This window comes from Lissotriton helveticus, chromosome 12, assembly GCF_964261635.1.
Source record: "Lissotriton helveticus chromosome 12, aLisHel1.1, whole genome shotgun sequence".
Lineage (NCBI taxonomy): Eukaryota > Metazoa > Chordata > Amphibia > Caudata > Salamandridae > Lissotriton > Lissotriton helveticus.
The window spans coordinates 693984148-694002330 of record NC_136073.1 but is presented as its reverse complement, the minus strand read 5'-3'; the positions used below and the strand labels follow the sequence as shown (position 1 = coordinate 694002330).

At 45.0% G+C, this 18183-nt stretch overlaps 1 protein-coding gene across 2 annotated transcripts in view; it reads left to right on the top strand.

Annotated features, from left to right (window-relative positions):
• The window catches only part of HYDIN (HYDIN axonemal central pair apparatus protein), a 3619565-nt gene that overhangs the window by 1687966 nt on the left and 1913416 nt on the right, over window positions 1-18183 (top strand). For both annotated transcript variants that reach the window (XM_078670948.1, XM_078670947.1), the window contains exon 44: window positions 15365-15503. In XM_078670948.1, coding sequence (XP_078527074.1) covers window positions 15365-15503 — 139 coding nt within the window. The remainder of the gene's footprint in view (window positions 1-15364; window positions 15504-18183) is intronic.

Sequence of the window (18183 nt, the reverse complement as noted above, 5' to 3'; positions counted from 1 at the left end):
TCGGACAATACACATCACCAGTCGGATCCCAGAAAGCTGGAGAGGGGCAGTCATCAACCCAATATACAAAAGCGCTGGCCGTAAAAATCCTGCTAATTACCGCCTAATAGCGCTCATTGACGCCGAGGCCAAATATTATGCCTCACTGGTATTAGCAGACCTTATAAAATGGTCAGATGACAACAACAAAATTCCCGTGAATCAGTCCGGGTTCCGCCACGGTACAGGTACCATGGTGAATGCCATAGCAATAAGTCTGATAGCCGAGAAAAGCTTGCAAAATCATCAAACTCTATATCTATGCTTTGTGGTTTTTAAGGCGCCATTTGACCGTGTATGCCAACAGTTACTCTGGGTCAAACTAAAGCAGCAGGGTCTTCCAAACGCGATCTTAAACTCAATAATGGAACTATATACCAATACCTGCATGCAGGCAAAGATTGACAACGGTCATCGGCTCACACAGAAACAGAAAATCAGTACGTGCGCAGGACTAAAGCAAGGCTGTGTCTTGGCCCCTCATTTGTTCAACTTATTCATGGCCGATTTGTCACCAAGGCTAGATGGGGTCAACGCACATCCCCCACGGCTAGGAACATTGCCCTTCACACATCTTTCCTACGCCGAAGACGTCGTACTCCTTAGTCACACCAAAATAGGACTGCAACGCCTCATGCAGGAACTGGAGGATTACACTGAACATAATCTCTTGGAAATAAACATCAAGAAAACAAAGGTCATGATAATAACCCAGCGCTGTATAAAACAGTCAAATTTTACCATCAACAATAAGAAACTGGAAGTAGTAGAAAGCTACAAGTATCTGGGGATACTTTTGGACAGACGGTTCACCTTTTGCACGCACTTTGACGCAATAGAGAAGAAAGGGTCAGCCCTACTACACGCATTCAGCACTTTATCCAAGCAGTTAAAAGGTCCCTTGTTCACTCCCCTTTTAACAGTCATCAAAACCAAGCTAATTCCAACAATAGCCTACGGTAGCGTGTTACATTGCGGAAGGAGTGCTCCACTCTTAGATAAAATCCAAATAAGAGTGTACAAACGCATATTTAGAGTACCATGTGATGCCTCTCCCGCACAGGTACGGCTCGAATTTGACTTGCAGTTACAAACATTGCACAAAAATTATGAGACAGTCAAATTTTGGTACGGCATCTGGTTGAACTGTTAAACCGAAACCAACTTTGCAATTTGGGAAGTCATCCAAAATAATCCCAACTCCAAGTATGCGAAGTACCTAAATTCTTCCCTTGAAATCACAGAGTTGGCATCATTGTGGAACAGGAAGCTACCTTTATCCTCATTTAAGAAGGTAACAAAAAAGGCAGCCAACATGCATTCCTTGAACAATGATAAAGCAACCATGAGACATCGATCACACGCATGGATGGTATTACATTCTTACAAAAAGCTGGCACCCGCAGCCTATTTCGGGCTTGCCTTTCCATCGCACCTCAAACATAAATATTTAAATCTACGTATGGGAAAATTACCCACAAATGCGGACCAACCTGGCTGGAGAACATCAGGTCTAAGGGGGTGCAACTTATGTGGTGCCGCTGTGCAAGACATGATCCACCTGATTTGCATTTGTCCAGCATTGGATAGTGAACGCCGATGCTTACTAAAGGCAAAATTTAAGGAAAAGGAATTCGCACATGCCGGTCAGCGATCCTACAAATGCTGGACTCAGTGGACGCTCAATTTATTTGTAGAGCAATCAAGTATGTTAATAACTTTGAAAACAAAGAAAAGATCATACAAATGAGAACTCTCGGAATTTTTTAATTTGTATTTTACATTAGTTTTGAATGAGTACAAGAATCATTTGGACTTACAGAACTGCCAATGTTCTTTCCTCTTTTATCAATAGTGTTTTAATATGAGTACTCGAAGTACTTTTTTTCTCTTAATAAGTACATATTTTTTTTCTTTTTTTAACTAATATAGCATGTAACATTGTAATGGTTTTTATTAACTATACAATAAAGATTTTTCAGTCAGCCATATCATCCATTTCCAAATGTGTGTGGTCAGTAGGGTGGGGGGTGTTTTCTATTTCACACTGGTTTAGACCCTAGTCGGCAGTACTGATTTATTTTTTCTTTCTTTGAAAGTCTTTGTTTGATATCATCATACCTTGAATTGGCACTATCAAAATGTCACGTAGTGGTGTGATTAAACAAACAGCTTGGTGTTGTTTTTGTAGGTTTTCTGTTGCTATTGCCATGCCATTTATTTCCATTGATGAATGGTCTATAGAGTGCATGGTTTTCTTCCCTTACATGGGAGTTATTCATCAGGGTGCAGGATTTCATGTAGCCCTGTGTTTTGTTGATTTTATTGGGGGTTTCTTTAAAATCCATGTCTGTTTAACATGCAGTTTGATGTTTCTCCAGTATTGTATCTTTTATAGATTCACATGCTTGAATCTTCCCCGTCCTCATGGTTAGAGTCCCACGGTAACAGTAAAATAGCAGTATTAAAACTTTAACATTCAAATGTCAGTAAGAATTCACTAGCTTTTAGCAACCTATTACCATTGTTATAAAACATCCAAACTATAGCTAATCAGAGTGTGGACCATAGAATCCCCTTCCCCTGCAGGGCCACCATACTTCAGATTGAGGAGAAAAGAGTCAAGAAAGACCAGCCCTGTCCCTCTTCTTCTCACAAGAGGTCGAGTTCTGCTCCTATGTTGCACCTCTTACTCCGTCCAGAGATTCTTCAGCTGAGAGAAAACGCTTTTTGACGGCCCTGTCGACGAGGAAATCTCCATCTACGGCCTCCGTCTCCACTGCAGCGAGTGCTCCGTTGACGGTTTTGTCTGCGACGCCTACTACTTCAACAATGAATACGACGACTGCGGCCGCATCAACATCGTAGTTGTGTTGTCACCGTCATCTGCTGCGGTTAGACCTTCTCCATCGGCGACAGTTTCTTCATCGACAGTTCTGTGTTCACCATCGACGACTCTTCAAACGCCGCAGTCGGTTGTGCCATCGACGATCCCATCGATGAGGGAAAATGGCAGTCTACTTTTGAAACCGATGTCTTCCCCTGTATTTATTTTATTTTTTATTTTAAGTAGTTTTATTTAGCGAAAACTTGACCCAAATGTATCGGGTATCAGTGCGCTTTTCATAGCACCAGTTGTGTCCTTCACAACTCAGAGTTAAGTGCCAGGACTCAGTGGAAGAAGAGATAATGGGTGATCCTTCTACGCATTTGCAGGGGGATTATTCTTTCTCAGATAAGGAATGTCCCAATTCTCAACATTTGGATGCATTGCAGGAGCACTATCCTTATGAGGAACAGGAAGAACAAGCTCAAGAACCCTCCATAAATATGCCTGTCATTGGTAACTGATCTTTGGTTAATGCTGAACGACTATTATAAGAGATTTCCTGAAGCGAATTCTGCTCCACAGCCGCCTCCTGTTCAAGAGGCCCCTAGTCCTGGCTGTACCCCCATTGCAGAAGAGCAAGACCTTTTCGCCCATGTGGAATTTCCTGCGCAAGGTCAGGATGACTAAGACCAGCAGCTGGAGGAAGGGTAACTGCAGTTGGACCAGGATGTCCATGATGAGTGGGACGACTATGTGGACCCTACTCCACTTTCTCCTACTCTGCCTCCAGGCAATTCTGCACCTACAGATATCGGCTGGTTCTACTTTCTTCTGGAACGCGTTTCTAGGTGCTTTGACCTTCCAATGTCTTTCAATTCATTATTACGATGTTTAGCCTACAAAGCAGCGCTCCTTTCGATCCATCCCAATTGTAGACTTCTTATGGCAAGAAGGCCTGAAATTGAGGAAGAGGCAAGCTTCCATTCCTGCAGTGGTATCGAAGTTGGACAAAAGAGGACTCGCACGTGTGCCTGATTGGACACCCCGACCTGATTCAGTCAAATATGCAGGCGGTGCAAAGGAGGTCCAAGAACCCTTCCTCTCGGTGTGCAGCTCCACTTCACAAGGAAGGGTGCCGATTGGACAACTTCTACAAAAGGTTCTCCGCTTTGGTGGCCACTGCCATCAGAGCCTCCAATCCCATGGCTATCCTCGGAAGGTATGACCGCCAGATGTGGTCCGACATCTCAGCCTTGCTGGATGTCTTCTTGAGGATAAGAAGAAAGAGGCATAGGAGGTGCTGATGGAAGGAAAGAGCCTCTTCCGAAATTATTGATGTGGCTCTGGACATTTCTTCAATGGCCTTCAGACAAATGGCAGAAGCAGCGGTATTAAGACTGCAAGGGTGGCTAAAAGCTACAACGTTCCGTCTGGAGGTTCTAGCTAAGGTATTTGACATGCCGTTCGGCGAATTTCTCTTAGGGAAACATGTGTATGAAGCGCTGCAGTCAATCAAATCGGATACTGAGATGGCTAAGTCTTTAACTAGTCTGCAGCAAAAAAAGTTTGCTTCCTTCTCGGGCAGAGGTTACTATCTCTCTCGCCCCTAGCTTCCACACCCTTTCCAGCGTATATTCAACAGGGATTTTGTACCCAGTACTCTTCAGAGCCCTTTTCGCAAACCTCAACACCTACCTGCTCTAGAGCTGCAGCACGTCGACGCCCACCATCAGGAGGAAGGGCTTACTACTCTAATAAAAGACAATGAGGATCCACAGGTCCCTACTAGTGTAGTCCCACTTCAATTCGGCCCCTCTTGCTCCAAATGCTGCAGTCAATGGAAGCTTATATCTTCCGACATGAGTGTTAGACTTATTTTGCCACTGTCACACCCTGGAATTTTTTCAACAGCCCCCAAATTCACCTCCGCAAAGAACTTCCCATCATCATCTCCAAATCCTCAAGAGGGAGATCCATTTGCTCTTAGCCAAGCAGGCAATCGAAGAGGTGCCACCCGATCAGCTCATTCTGGGGTTCTATTCTCACTTCTTCTTGATAAAGAAAAAGATGGGAAAATGTAGGCAGATAATAGATCTCAGGTCATTGAACAAATTCATCAAATCTCAGCCCTTCAGAATGTTGTTGCTCCAGCAAATTCTGCTTCTCATGGATGTGGGGGACTATATGTTTTCTCTGGATCTTCTGGATGTGTATTTTCATGTTCCCATTTACCCAAACCATCGTCGCTTTCTCTGGTTCGAGGTTTTTTCTGGGGCTCCAATATTTCCTACAGAGAATCAGGAAGTCATCAATCCTGATTTGCACGAACAAAACCACCACCATGTTCTATATGCTGAAGCAAGGTGGGACAAGATCTCAGGCCCTCTCATTCCTGGCTCAGCAGGTCTGGGAATGGCTAATAGTCCATGGAATATCGATACAGGTCGATTGGGCCGATTCCTTCAGCAGGGACACAAAGCAGTGTAACGAGTGGGCGCTAAACTAACAGTTGCAAAGGGTTTTTTGCTGCTGGAGATTTCCAACCCTAGATCTGTTCTCTTTGTCACTCAACAAAAAATGCAGATTCTACGCCAGCAGATTTCCTCAACCAGGCTCTCTAGGATATGACTTCCACTTCTCTTGGGAGGGAACATTTGCCTACACATCCCCTCCATTTCCTCTCATTCCAAAGGTTCTGCAAAAGATTAAACGAGAGCCTTGCCGTGTCATTCTAATTGCCCAGGCGTGGGCTCGACAGTACTGGTTGACAGAGCTGTATCGCCTATGAAGGTTTTTCTCGAATTCTTTTCCAGCCAAAAGAAGATCTTCTCTCCATGAACAAGGTCCAAGTGGTTCCTCCTCAAATCTGCACACTATTCTTGGCAGCTTGCCTCCTCATCACACAGAATTCAGACATTTCGTTATTTTTGATGACAGTCAGGCAATACAACAGAAAGCCTGAGCTCCTTCTACGATCAAATGCTACTTGGCCAAAGATTCTGTACATGGTGTAACTCTTGCGATCCTCTCATCGCCGCCTAAGGAAATTTTGCCCTATCTCTTCTCTCCCGTCAAAGCTGGTCTGGCACATGCGGCCATCAAAGTGCACTTAGCAGTAATCTCCAGCTACAGACTGCGTTCTGGTTGTTTGTCCTTCTGGTCTAACAGACTGATAAAAGAGTTCATGAGAGGACTTTTCAGGGTCTATCCTTCAGTAAGATCTCCTCCAGTGCTATGGCAATTAAATACTGTCCTGTCACAGCTTATGAAATTATTGTTTGAGCCTTTTCACAAGTGTGACTTAAAGTACCTCTCTGGGAAGGTGGCTTTCCTGTTGGCCATCACATCAGCTAGACGCATTAGTGAAATTCAAGCCTTCACAACAATGGAGCCCTATCTGCAGTTCTTTACAGTTAAAGTAATTCTTCGTACCAATCCATCTTTTATTCCCAAGGTACCTTCTGCATTTCATCTAAATGAGCCAGTGGTTTTCAGCTCCTTATTCGCCAGCTGAGCGGGAGTTCCATTCTTTGGACATTAAGCAATATTTAAAATTCTACTTGCAAAGGACTCCGCCTTTCCGAAAATCTACTCAGTTACTCATTGCCTTCTCTGCCCCTAGGAAGGGTCAGGCTTTGACGCAGGCGTCTATCGCTCACTGTGTCTTATCGGTTATTCTTTTTTGTCATGAGATGGCTGACCGCCCTCTGGTTTCCAAGGTTGCAGCGCACTCAACACGCATGGTGGCAGCCACCTCTGCCCCATTCGCAGGAGTGTCTTTTCTTAATATCTGCAGGGCGGCAATATGAACGAACGTCCATACCTTCACTAAACGTTACTGCCTGGATGCCTGGCAGAAGGTGGATGTAGCAGTTGGTCAAGCTGCTCTGCGACGTCTATTCACATGAGGTATCATCTCCTAAGTGCCTTTTCTACAAAATAAGTGAACTGTTGTTATGATAAGTAATAATATGCTCTCAAATATTTTTTCTATTTTATGTTCTGGCATTGTATGCAGTGTTATAAGTTCATGTTATATGCTCTTTATGATTATCATATGTGTTTTGGTTTTTGGGCCGCATGGTGGGATAGTTCACCTTACCCTTCCGCCTCTGACCCTTTGGTACTGCTGGCTATTCTGATTCAAGCATGTGAATCTATAAAATGTACTATACTGGAGGAAAAACAAGTTTACCTGTACATTGTGGTTCTCCAGTATTGATAGATTTTATAGATTTGCATGCGACCCTCCCTCCTCCCCTTTTCAGGTTCTCCTTCCAATCCTCTTTTATTAGCTTGTGGTACTCGTGCGCGAAATCTGAGGTATGGTGGCCCTGCAGGGGAAGGGGACTCTGTGGTCTACGCTCTGATTGGCTAGAGTTTGGATGTTTTATAACAATGGTAATAGGTTTTTAATACTGCTATTTTACTATTACCGTGGGACTCCCACCATGACGACTGGGAAGATTAAAAAATGTGAATCTATAAAAGATATCAATACTGGAGAACATCAGTGTACGGGTAAGTAACTTGTTTTTTCTTCTTTATTAATGTTTCAAAGATTTTTTATCTTTTTTGGCACACTGTTTCAACAACAAGTTTCCATGGTGGCTCCGTGTTCTGACGTGGTAGGTTTCACAGGAGAAACTCATGTCCGCGCGCCAGAGGGGACTTATATGGCTCCACTGACGCTGTGACCGGAGTCGACATTATCGTGGAACCGCATAACGCCATCCCCTGGCTCATAGAGGTACTGCTGAAAAATGTCCTGATCCTGACTGGCGCCTCTGGGCAATACAAAAGTTAATAAATCTGCGACTAGACTGTGTCGTTACCAGATGTCACTTTACCGAAGGTAAGTAACTTTTACTTTACTATTTACTTAATTTGAAGACATACTTTCCTTTACCACAGTGCAGGTTTGTGTACAGCAATTGCTGTACATCATGATTTTCGTAAACCTTTCAGAATGTCATTAAGTTACTTATTGTGTATAAAAATGCTTATAACTTATCATTGCTCGTGAAATTCTGAGAAGTCAATAAAATATATTGAACAAATTGAGGCAAATCCATGGCTGCATTAAGAGGGCTGCAGGCTAACCACTATTTCCTTCATCAGCATAGACTCATTTGGGATAGTGATCTCTCTTCATCTCCTCTGCTCAATCGATACAGTAAGAGAAGGACAATTGTGCCCAGTATAGCTTGGGCTTCTCCAGTATTAGGGTGTCTTTCATAGATTCACATGCTTGAATATCCCCCGTCGTCAGAGTGGGAGTCCCACGGTAAATAAAATAGCAATAATATACTATATATATATATATATATGTAACAACATAAAACTTGAAATATGTAATAGAAAAAAGGCATAACAAGCCTACACATATTTCTACATAGGAATGCATGGAAAAGGAAAAAACCATTTGCAGTCTATCATTGTCATTATGTTGGTCCAAACTACAGCCAATCAGCCGCCAGCAACTCTCTAGAACCTTCTCCTCAGAGCTCAGCACCTCAGATTTTCTACCGCACGTCGTGTGAAGGGAGTCTCCCTGAGCTCTGCTCAGTTTTCTTCATTTTTCTTCAATTTTCTTCAATTTTTTCTTCTTAATATCGCAGTTTTGTACTGTCTTCTTACATGAAGTCTACGTTCAGACCCTGTGTCACTTGTAGGAAGCTGTGACCTTTTCCTGTGAACCTTCATGAAGAGTATATGGAAACACTCTGCTTGTCTCTGACATGGTAAGAGGAGAAGGGGTTGTTCTTGTGCTTAGCCTGTACCCCCCTTCTGATGTGGGAGGAATTTTTGCTGTTTGTCCTGCACATTCACGTTTTAAGTGATGCTTCTGCTTTACTTCACCAGCTGAAGTAACATCACAATTAAGGGGTCTATGGCCTTCTTTGAGTCTGCCTCCCACATCTACGCCCACGAGATTTACTCTCCGGCGTCTAGACTCACTCTGCGCACTTTTCTACGTGAAAATGTGCCAGCTTGTCGACGATACGGTCTATGTATCCTCTGACGACAATCTTTGCCGTCACTGTTGCTCTGCAGCAACAACGCCTCCAGGCATGCGTTGACGACAGTGAGGACAGTGCCCTCTTGTCGACTACAGGCTGGTAGACCACTGGGAGTTTTCGTCGATGGTAATTTCTTCGACAGTTGGCCTCGTCGACGGTAGGCTCGTCGGCGGTAGGCTCGTCGACGGTAGGCTCGTCTACAGTATGTCCCGTCGACGGTGGCCTTGTCGACAGTAGGCTCATCGACGGTGGCCTTGTCGACAGTAGGCTCGTCGACGGTGGCTCATCGACGGTGGCTCGTCGACGGTGGCTCGTCGACGGTGGCTCGTCGACAGTGGCTCGTCGACGGTGAGCCCCGTAGACGACCGGCTCGTCGACAGTGAGCCCCGTAGACGACCGGCTCGTCGACAGTGAGCCCCGTAGACGGTAGGCTCGTAGATGGTGAGCTCCGTAGACGCTGAGCTCCGTAGACGCTGAGCTTCGTAGACGCTGAGCGACGCTGAGCTCCGTAGACGCTGAGCTCCGTAGACGCTGAGCTCCGTAGACGGTGAGCTCCGTAGACGGTGAGCTCTGTAGACGGTGAGCTCTGTAGACGGTGAGCTCTGTAGACGGTGAGCTCTGTAGACGGTGAGCTCTGTAGACGATGAGCTCTGTAGACGGTGAGCTCTGTAGACTGTGAGCTCTGTAAACGATGAGCTCTGTAAACGATGAGCTCTGTAGACAGTGAGCTCTGTAGACGGTGAGCTCTGTAGACGGTGAGCTCTGTAGACGGTGAGCTCTGTAGACGGTGAGCTCTGTAGACGGTGAGCTCTGTAGACGATGAGCTCTGTAGACGGTGAGCTCCGTAGACGTTGAGCTCCGTAGACGGTGAGCTCCGTAGACGGTGAGGGTGAGCTCCGTAGACAGTGAACTCCGTAGACGGTGAGCTCCGTAGACGGTGAGCTCCGTAGACGGTGAACTCCGTCAACATTCAGCCTCGACGCCAGTTGGCTTCGTTGACGGATGACCCTGTCAACTGTTGGATTCGTCGAAGGTTGAGCCCGTCGACAGTTGGTTTCACACACTGTTGACTTTTATGCACAATGTGTTTTGGTAGACGATTTATCTCGTCGACTGCAGCTTTCTGCTACATCCACGTGATGGCGTGATGGCTTTTTACTCCTGCCTTTATATCTTCTTCTTCTAAAGACTGGAGCTCTATTGCATTCACCTCCGGTGAATATTGGAGGTTTTTCCCCTACTTATGAAGAGAGCGGCGAATCGCTTTTCCCTTTTCCCCTTTTCCGGGGGAAACCACAAAAACAAGTTCGTTCAGTTCCTATCATAGACTTTATTTAGCAAGAAGGTGTTAGACTCATGCAGAGGTCAAACTCTGTGCCGGCGGTTTGTTTTTCACGCCTCGACAAGAAATGTGAAGCTCCCCACTATTCAGCTACCCTGACTCAGTCATTACTCAGGCGGCACAGCAATTATCTTGCAAGCCAGTTGGGCAGGTATGCCGCCATATGCGCTCTGACATGTTGGCGCCAGTAGCACTTATTCCAGAATCCTCCAAGCCTCACACTTTGAAGATCCTGCAGGAGTGAGAGAGAGAGAGAGAAGTGCATCAGAAATGATACACTGAGAAGTGGACATTGCGTGTACAGGTTTACACAGCTCGCTATAGGGGCTGTCTGTGAAAGACAATTTTGCTTCAATGCTACGTCTTTCGCAAGGAGGTTCAGACTTCTATACTTCACTTGTTCTTTTGATTGAGAAACCCTTCTGGCCAGCATGTTGATGAGGCACTGCAGACCATCTTAAAGGACACAGATACTGCCCGCACCTTCGGGATATAGAATCGCAGCCTTTTCGTGGTGCCGAGGACGTAGCTCCACGTCCTTTGTTTCAAGGGAGTTCCATCCAGTATTGGCTCCTACAATCAGAACCAACTGCGTTACTCAAATCAAACGCAGTCACATAGGCACAGTACCAACAGGTCCTACATAGACAATCATCGTACAGCCTAGGCAACTCTTCTAAGAAACAATGGATTACCGGGAACACACCTTTATTCCCTCCAAAAACGTCAGGGATCTAATATCTCACTTTTACTCCAATTGGTCAAAGGTGACAAAGGACCCTTGGGTTTTTAAACGTCATGCCCAAGGGCACACTTTAGAATTTGTCTAATTTCCCTCTTTCTACACCTCCAAAGGGACCTCCTCCTTCTCATCTACGGGTGTCGTTTGCACAAGTGTCTATATGGATACAAACAGGGACCGTCGGAGTGGTTCCGAATCTCCAACAGCGTTAGGGTTTACTCTCAGTTCCTCATCAACAAGCAAATGAGGAAAGTAGCGCATGATTTTGATCTTTGCGCAAACTTTACAAATGTTGTCCATCAACAAAATCCTAAAGTTCTTATGCCAGAACGAGTTTATAACTACTCTCAACCTCCAGGATGTCTATTTTCATGTGCCAATCCTTCCTAAGCATAGGAAGTGGCTACGCTTTACAATAGGTACAGAACTTATTCAATAAAAGTCCTACCTCTTGGATTTAGGTCTGTTTCACGTGTCTTTTCGTACATCCTGGCACCAGTGGCAGCCTATCTACGTCTGCAAGGCATACAAATTTCTCATTCCTGAGACAACTGTATAATAAGGGCTCGCTCTTATTTACAAGCAGTCCAGCTCACCCAGACTTGTCAGTCACTGTTTCAAAACCTGATTTTCAATAAATCATGACAAGTCCCAACTAGTACTAGCTCCAATATCAACGTTTCTCGGAGCATCAATCAATACAAACCTAGCAAAGGTGTTTGTCTCACACGAACGACGGGCCTGCATCTCCCACTTGGTGGTTCTTCTACGTTGGTTGCAGGTCTCCAGTTCCTGCGAAGATCTCATTCAAATCAATCCTCGGATGCAAGAGGCCCCTTTTTGTTGGTGGGTCCAAGAAAGAAATTTGTAGAAGGGGTGTGCGTTATTCCTTCAAGAAGTGCCAAATTACACAATCACCACAGACGCATCCCTTCGAGGGTTGGGGAGCATATCTTCAAGGGCTGAAGGTTCAGCAGGGAATGGAACCCTCAACAAAACACTTGGCACATCAATCGGCTAGAGCTAGGTGCCATCTTCTTAGCCCTCAAATCCTTTTGTGTTATCATTCAAGGGGCCACAGTATTGGTTTGCACAGACAATACTTTAAGTATACCTTACTTAAACAAAGGGAAGAACGAGGTTGGTTCTTCTATCTCCGAAAGCCCAAGAGATCTGGGCCTGAGCAATATGGCACAGGATCAAACTCTTGGCTGTTCATGTGCCGGGAGTTGCAAATGTGCTGGTGGACACCCTCAGCAGGTCAACAGGTGTCCACCCACGAATAGGAATTGCATCAGCCAACGGCGGATCGAATCTTCCAGCAGTGGGGTCATCCCGATCTGGACCTCTTTGCGACAAAAAAGAACAGCTTATGCCTGTTTCTTTGCAAGCTGGCATCCCCACAGGGACTCGCAGGGGAAGGCGTTTTCGATAAACTGGTCTCAAATATATGCTTACGCCTTTCCTCCGATACCGTTGGTTCCGAGAATTCTCCGTCAGATGAAGAAAGAGCCGTGTCGTTTGATTCTCATCGCCCACAGGTGGCCTCGCCAATACTGATTCACCGAACTTCTCCTCTCAGAGTACGATCCAATACAGTTTCGACCAATTCCAACTCTCCTCTCCATTCAGAATGGTCAAATTTGCCATCCGATCCGGTTTCTCTAAAATTAGCAGCTTGGCGCCGGAGCACCTTGTATTAGCTCATCTGACTATCTCGGCGGATTGTAAGGAGGTACTGGCTTACGCGAGAGCACCTACTAAAGACATACAGTCTTAAAAAAAACCAAAAAAAACATAACTGCATTTGGTGTTAATCTGCTGGGGTTCACCCATTTCTTGAAACGCCGGACCAGATATTACCTTTTTTCTTTCACCTGGCAAGATCAGGCTTATCTCATACAACGTTGAAGGTCTTTTTGGCAGCCATTTCACGGTAACATCAGGATGGGTCCATCTCTCTTTATTCTTCAAGAATACAACAGTTCTTTAAGGGACTACTCAGAATGTTTCCTCCTGTACGTCGTCCGCCTCCATCATGGCATTTTAATGTAGTATTAGCGCAGCTCATGCGCCACCCATTTGAGCCAATTTTCAGGATATATTTCAAATTCCTAACATGCAACGTTTTTTCTCTTTGTTAGCATTAACTTCATCTAGAAGAGTCGGTGATGTTCAAGCTCTCACTGTCAATTCACCTTTCTTACGATTCACGCCCAATTCTGTGGTGCTACGTACAAAACCAAGGTGTATGCCTAAGGTGCCTTCGGATTTTCACCTGAATGAACCAGTTATCTTAAAGAAGTTTTTTCCTAATCCGCAATCCCCTGCGGAGAGGGCATTGCATACCCTTGACATCAGAAGATGTTTTAAATTCCTATTTGCAAGGACCTCTGTCATTCTCAAATCCGATCAACTGTTTATTGCCTATGGAAATATACAGCAAGGACAAGCAGTGTCTAAACACAACATAGCTAGATGGATTTATGCGGCTGCTGACTTTTGCCATCTTCATAGCTTTTGGACGTTTCCACTAAGGGCGTCCAGTTCCCAAACCTACAATTGCTCGTGGGGTTTCCTCGGCCATTGCTTTCTGCCATCAACAGGCAAGCAAGCCTCTACAGTCTTCAGAGAGGATCCATTCTACCAGGGCGATGTCGTCTTCAACTGCCCTGTTTGCCAGTGTACCGCCGCATCAGATCTGCAGAGCAGCCATGTGGTCAAGCAGGCACATGTTTACTAAACACTACTGCCTGGGTACCATTAACAAAGCAGACCTGCAGTGGGACAGGCTATGCTTCGCTATCTATTTCAATAAGTCGAGCCTCTGTCTTCCCTCCTCCATTATGGTTTACCTTATTACTGTACGTCTTGCATGACTATAGACATATTTGGTTTTATAAGTCTATGCATGTGTATCATGCTGGGAAGTTTTCTTCGGATATTACTGCTTTTTATTCCATATTCAAGCATGTGAATCTATGAAAGACACCCTAATACTGGAGAAGAACAATTGTTACTTAACTGTAAACAGGTGGTTCTCCAGTATTGGTGTCTTTCATAGATTCACATGCGACCCACCCTCCTCCCCTCAGAGGCTCTCTTCTGCTCATAGACTCTGTGGTCACTCTTGTGCTACGAAAATCTGAGGTGCTGAGCTCTGAGGAGAAGGTTCTAGAGGGTTGCTGGCGCCTGATTGGCTGTAGTTTGGACCAACATAATGACAATGATAGACTGCAAATGGTTTTTTCCTTTTCCATGCATTCCTATGTAGAAATATGTGTAGGCTTGTTATGCCTTTTTTCTATTACATATTTCAGGTTTTATGCTGTTACATATATATATATATATATATATATATATATATATATATATATATATATATATATATATATATATATATATATATATATATATATATATATATATATATTATATTATTGCTATTTTATTTACCGTGGGACTCCCACTCCGACGACGGGGGATATTGAAGCATGTGAATCTATGAAAGACACCTGTTTACAGGTAAGTAACAATTGTTCTTCACTCTTTCATTGTATAGGTAGTGAGTAACCATGCAGCTGTGCCCGGCTAACTTCCCCCAGCTCAGGGTTTCCATTTACTCAAGAATAAGGCTGGCTAGAGTGGTTTGTATGAATACGTTGTTGCATCTTGCTGCTACCAGAGAGTAGAGAGAGCTGGTTCCCAGCCCAATGTCACCTAGACAGAGGTTTTGTGCAGAATGTGCCAAACTCTCCAGGACAACCACCTGTTCCAGCTGGCACTCCTCTATCCACCAGTCACCGTACCCAACGGCTGTGGCAGGACATAAGATGAGGAGTACCTGATGTTTAACATTGTGTTCGTTTTTTTATCTGACCCAGTAGTGCCAAGCGTTTGGGCCACCATGCACTCATTTGTTTACACACTATAACAAAAGTGCTTATTTAGCATCTCCTAAGCATGGTAGCCTTCCTGTACTACCAGTGCTCACCTTCTATTCCCAGTTTTACCTTCAGTGGCAGGCTGACTGGCTGATGAAAAATAAGTCACTTTGGGCTCTAGAACCCAGGAGGCACACAGAAGGCCCAGAACTAGCTGTGCTAAAGTGATGGCAGGGATGTCAATGAGTAGTACTGGTCTCTCCTAAGTTTTGAAACGTAACAACCTGAAGAGTTAATTCCTGAACTGGCCACTACATTGTGGCAGTTCCATCAAACTGGTAATGGGTGCTTGTGGTCTAAGAGTATCGAAGGTTCTTTGAAGTATTATGTTTGTCAATCACTAGTTGGTATTCTCAAGCTCTTTTGTTTAGTGACTTCCTTGATTGGAGACATGTAATGCGTAATCATTTACTTCCCCTTTGTTCTGAATTGTTACTCTTAAAGACCTGGAGGAGAAGGAAAAGCTTGAGAAGGAGAAGAAACGCCTAAAAGATATGGATGAAGAGGAGTATGACGCGCTTTCTGAAGAAGAGAAAGCAATGTTGGATGTGCAGCGTCTAAAGGTCCTGCGTGCAAGGAAGAGGTACACTAAGTTTTTCTACCTGTAAACATCATATCCTCATTCATTTGTATGCTTAGTGTGGAGGAATGTGATTTGTCATTCAAGTTAATTATGAGGATAACGGCATGTTGAATAATGGAATAGTGCCCATTACCATAATTTATGGGCAGCCGAAGAATGAACTATGGCTTTCAAAATTCAAAGGGAGACAAGGGTAGTGTTAATAAAGATGGATAAAAGAAGGGAACTTAACGAACTGACATGTGGTTAAAAAGTGGGGTTCTTTTTGGAATTGTCACCACAAGTGGGACGGGTATGCCCAGACATGGTTCCCTTGCTCTCCGTGCCACTGGAGTCAAGCTAGCCTGGCTGATGAGGGGTGAAACCCCGAAACTGGTCTTAGGATTCTTGTTTCCAGTCCAGGGAGAACCTTGCTTGGCAGTTCGGACTGGACTGTTCCCATGGAGAACAGGGACAAGTCTGATTTGCATATGGATGGGTTAAAACTGGAATGGCATAGGGAGCAATACAACAATGGATGTAGGCCCAGATCTCTGTACAGGGGTGAATGTATGACATTGTTAAGCATTCTGTCCATCAATTGTTCTTTTTGCAAAAGTGGGGTTTTGCCATTCCTGTGTTCCCGTCTTCCTAAATAATGGTAATTCCAAACGTTGACAGCCAATACCGTAAAACCCAAAAAATAATTACCAATGTCACTGTTATTGTTTTCTATGAAGAAGTGCCCTTCCATGCATGTGAGTTCCAGTCGTTGTGAGTGTCACCAACTGGCACCTACTTCTATTTTGGTCTGCCTTTAAAATGTGACACACCAAACTGCTTCTCTACTTCTTTCCGTTTTTGAGCAGACTAACATTTTGAGAACTCAAGTGGGGTATTTACCACACCTGGTAAAGGTCATTTTGCTCAGGTGAGGGTTTTTTTCATGTATGGAAAATGCTTCCTGTTCAGAATTTTCAACTTGGAAACAGGTTTGGACTAGCCTATATAGCAATCTGGCAATGCCAGAAGGTCTGGTCTCACAGTGTGTGGCTTGTTTTTTTGTCGTTTTGTGAACCTGATTTTGTGGTCTAGTGGTAGCGTTTTTATTGTTAATTTCCCCGTTATTACCACAAGCATTGACAGCAGAAAGCACAAATGCATGCAGTCTCCCAAATCCCAACCCTTGCACGAAGATACTGGTATCCCGAGCTACTTAGTGTGAGAAGTTGGCCTGATGTATGATGTCTCCAATTCTGGGGGCACCTTGTATCAGTCCAAACAATCCCTTATGGTGGTGGTTGTAAGTCAACCTTAAAAAGGACAAGCTATCCTAGGGGTAGCATGGACTAAGCAGCCTAAAGGCTTAACTCAAGAAGGCATGTGAAGCCAGTTGATTTACCATATGCAATCCTGTAATATCAAATGAAAGGACACCACACAAGTTATATATTATAAAAATATATGTATTTATTCTCAGAATAATCCCCTATACTCTTTATGAGTATAGAAGCACAAGCGTTTAAACAAAAGCACAGTATAACATATGAAAGTTGCACAATTATGGATGAGGCCGGTGGCCACTCAAACCATATATCAAAAAAGTGGTATAAGTATCACTAATCGATCAGTGGTAAGGCCTAGGGCCTTATAAATCGCTGGGACTACACTGGACTGACAGCAGTTAGGACGGGAGTAGCCTGCGGGATTCGGGTGCAGCGCTAAAAGCACACGCATGCACTAATGCAAAGTCAATGGTGCGTAAAAGTTATCGAGTTACAGTTTTAAGAGTCTTCCGTCTGGACTAGAAGGACAAAACTTTAGACTTAGACACTAGAGGTGTAAACCAATACAGGAGCACCGGCGTTCAAGAGTTACCTCACCCACAGGAAGCGGGTGCACAGGTGCAAAAGTGTGTCGGGTCTCGTCGTGTAGATCTATGGAGCCTGGAGATGAAGATGCTGCAGGCGGTCAGAAGAGAAGAGTCCGGTTGGATCCAAGGGTGGATCGAAGATGTAGAGTACCTGAAAGCAGAGGGGACAGAGTCTGGGTCACTAGCCAGTGACCAGGCAGGAACCAGGAAGGAACCAGGCAATGTCGGGCGCAATCAGTTGGTTGTCGTGAAGCTTGTCTCCGCTGCCACGTGGACTCTGGGGCATTGAGGACGTCCAGGAGTGGATCACGAGCTGTCCCACGAAGGCTCTCGCTGTCGGCGGTGTCGGCTCCCGGATCAGAGTTAACAGGCCTTGGCAAATGCAATTAGATGGCTGGCCCCACGCTTCAGGTCGCCTCCACGGGTCTCAGCTTTGCAGGGACTGTGAATTGGGCTGTTGGAAGGCAGGAACGCTGGGTCTTGTCGATCTCTGTCGCTCGAGTTCCGGCGGGAACTGCAACAAAGCAAACGGTGCCGCGCTGGATGGTGCCTGTTTGCACAGGGTGGTCACTCCTTGACCACAAGGGAAATTCTTCAGTCTTCCACGTCGAGTGGGATGTCGAAGGGTCCAGAGTTTCGTTTCATAAGTTTCAGTCAGGATAATCTGATGTGCATTGGCACAGCTCCTACCTTTATTCCAAATCAAGGGGCTGGATTACCTGCTAGGTCCCTCCTATGGGTGGGACCCAGGAAGGGGGTGGTTACACGCCTTTCCCTTTGTCCAGTTTTGCGCCAGAGCTGGGTCTGGAGTGCCCCAGAACCGGTTTG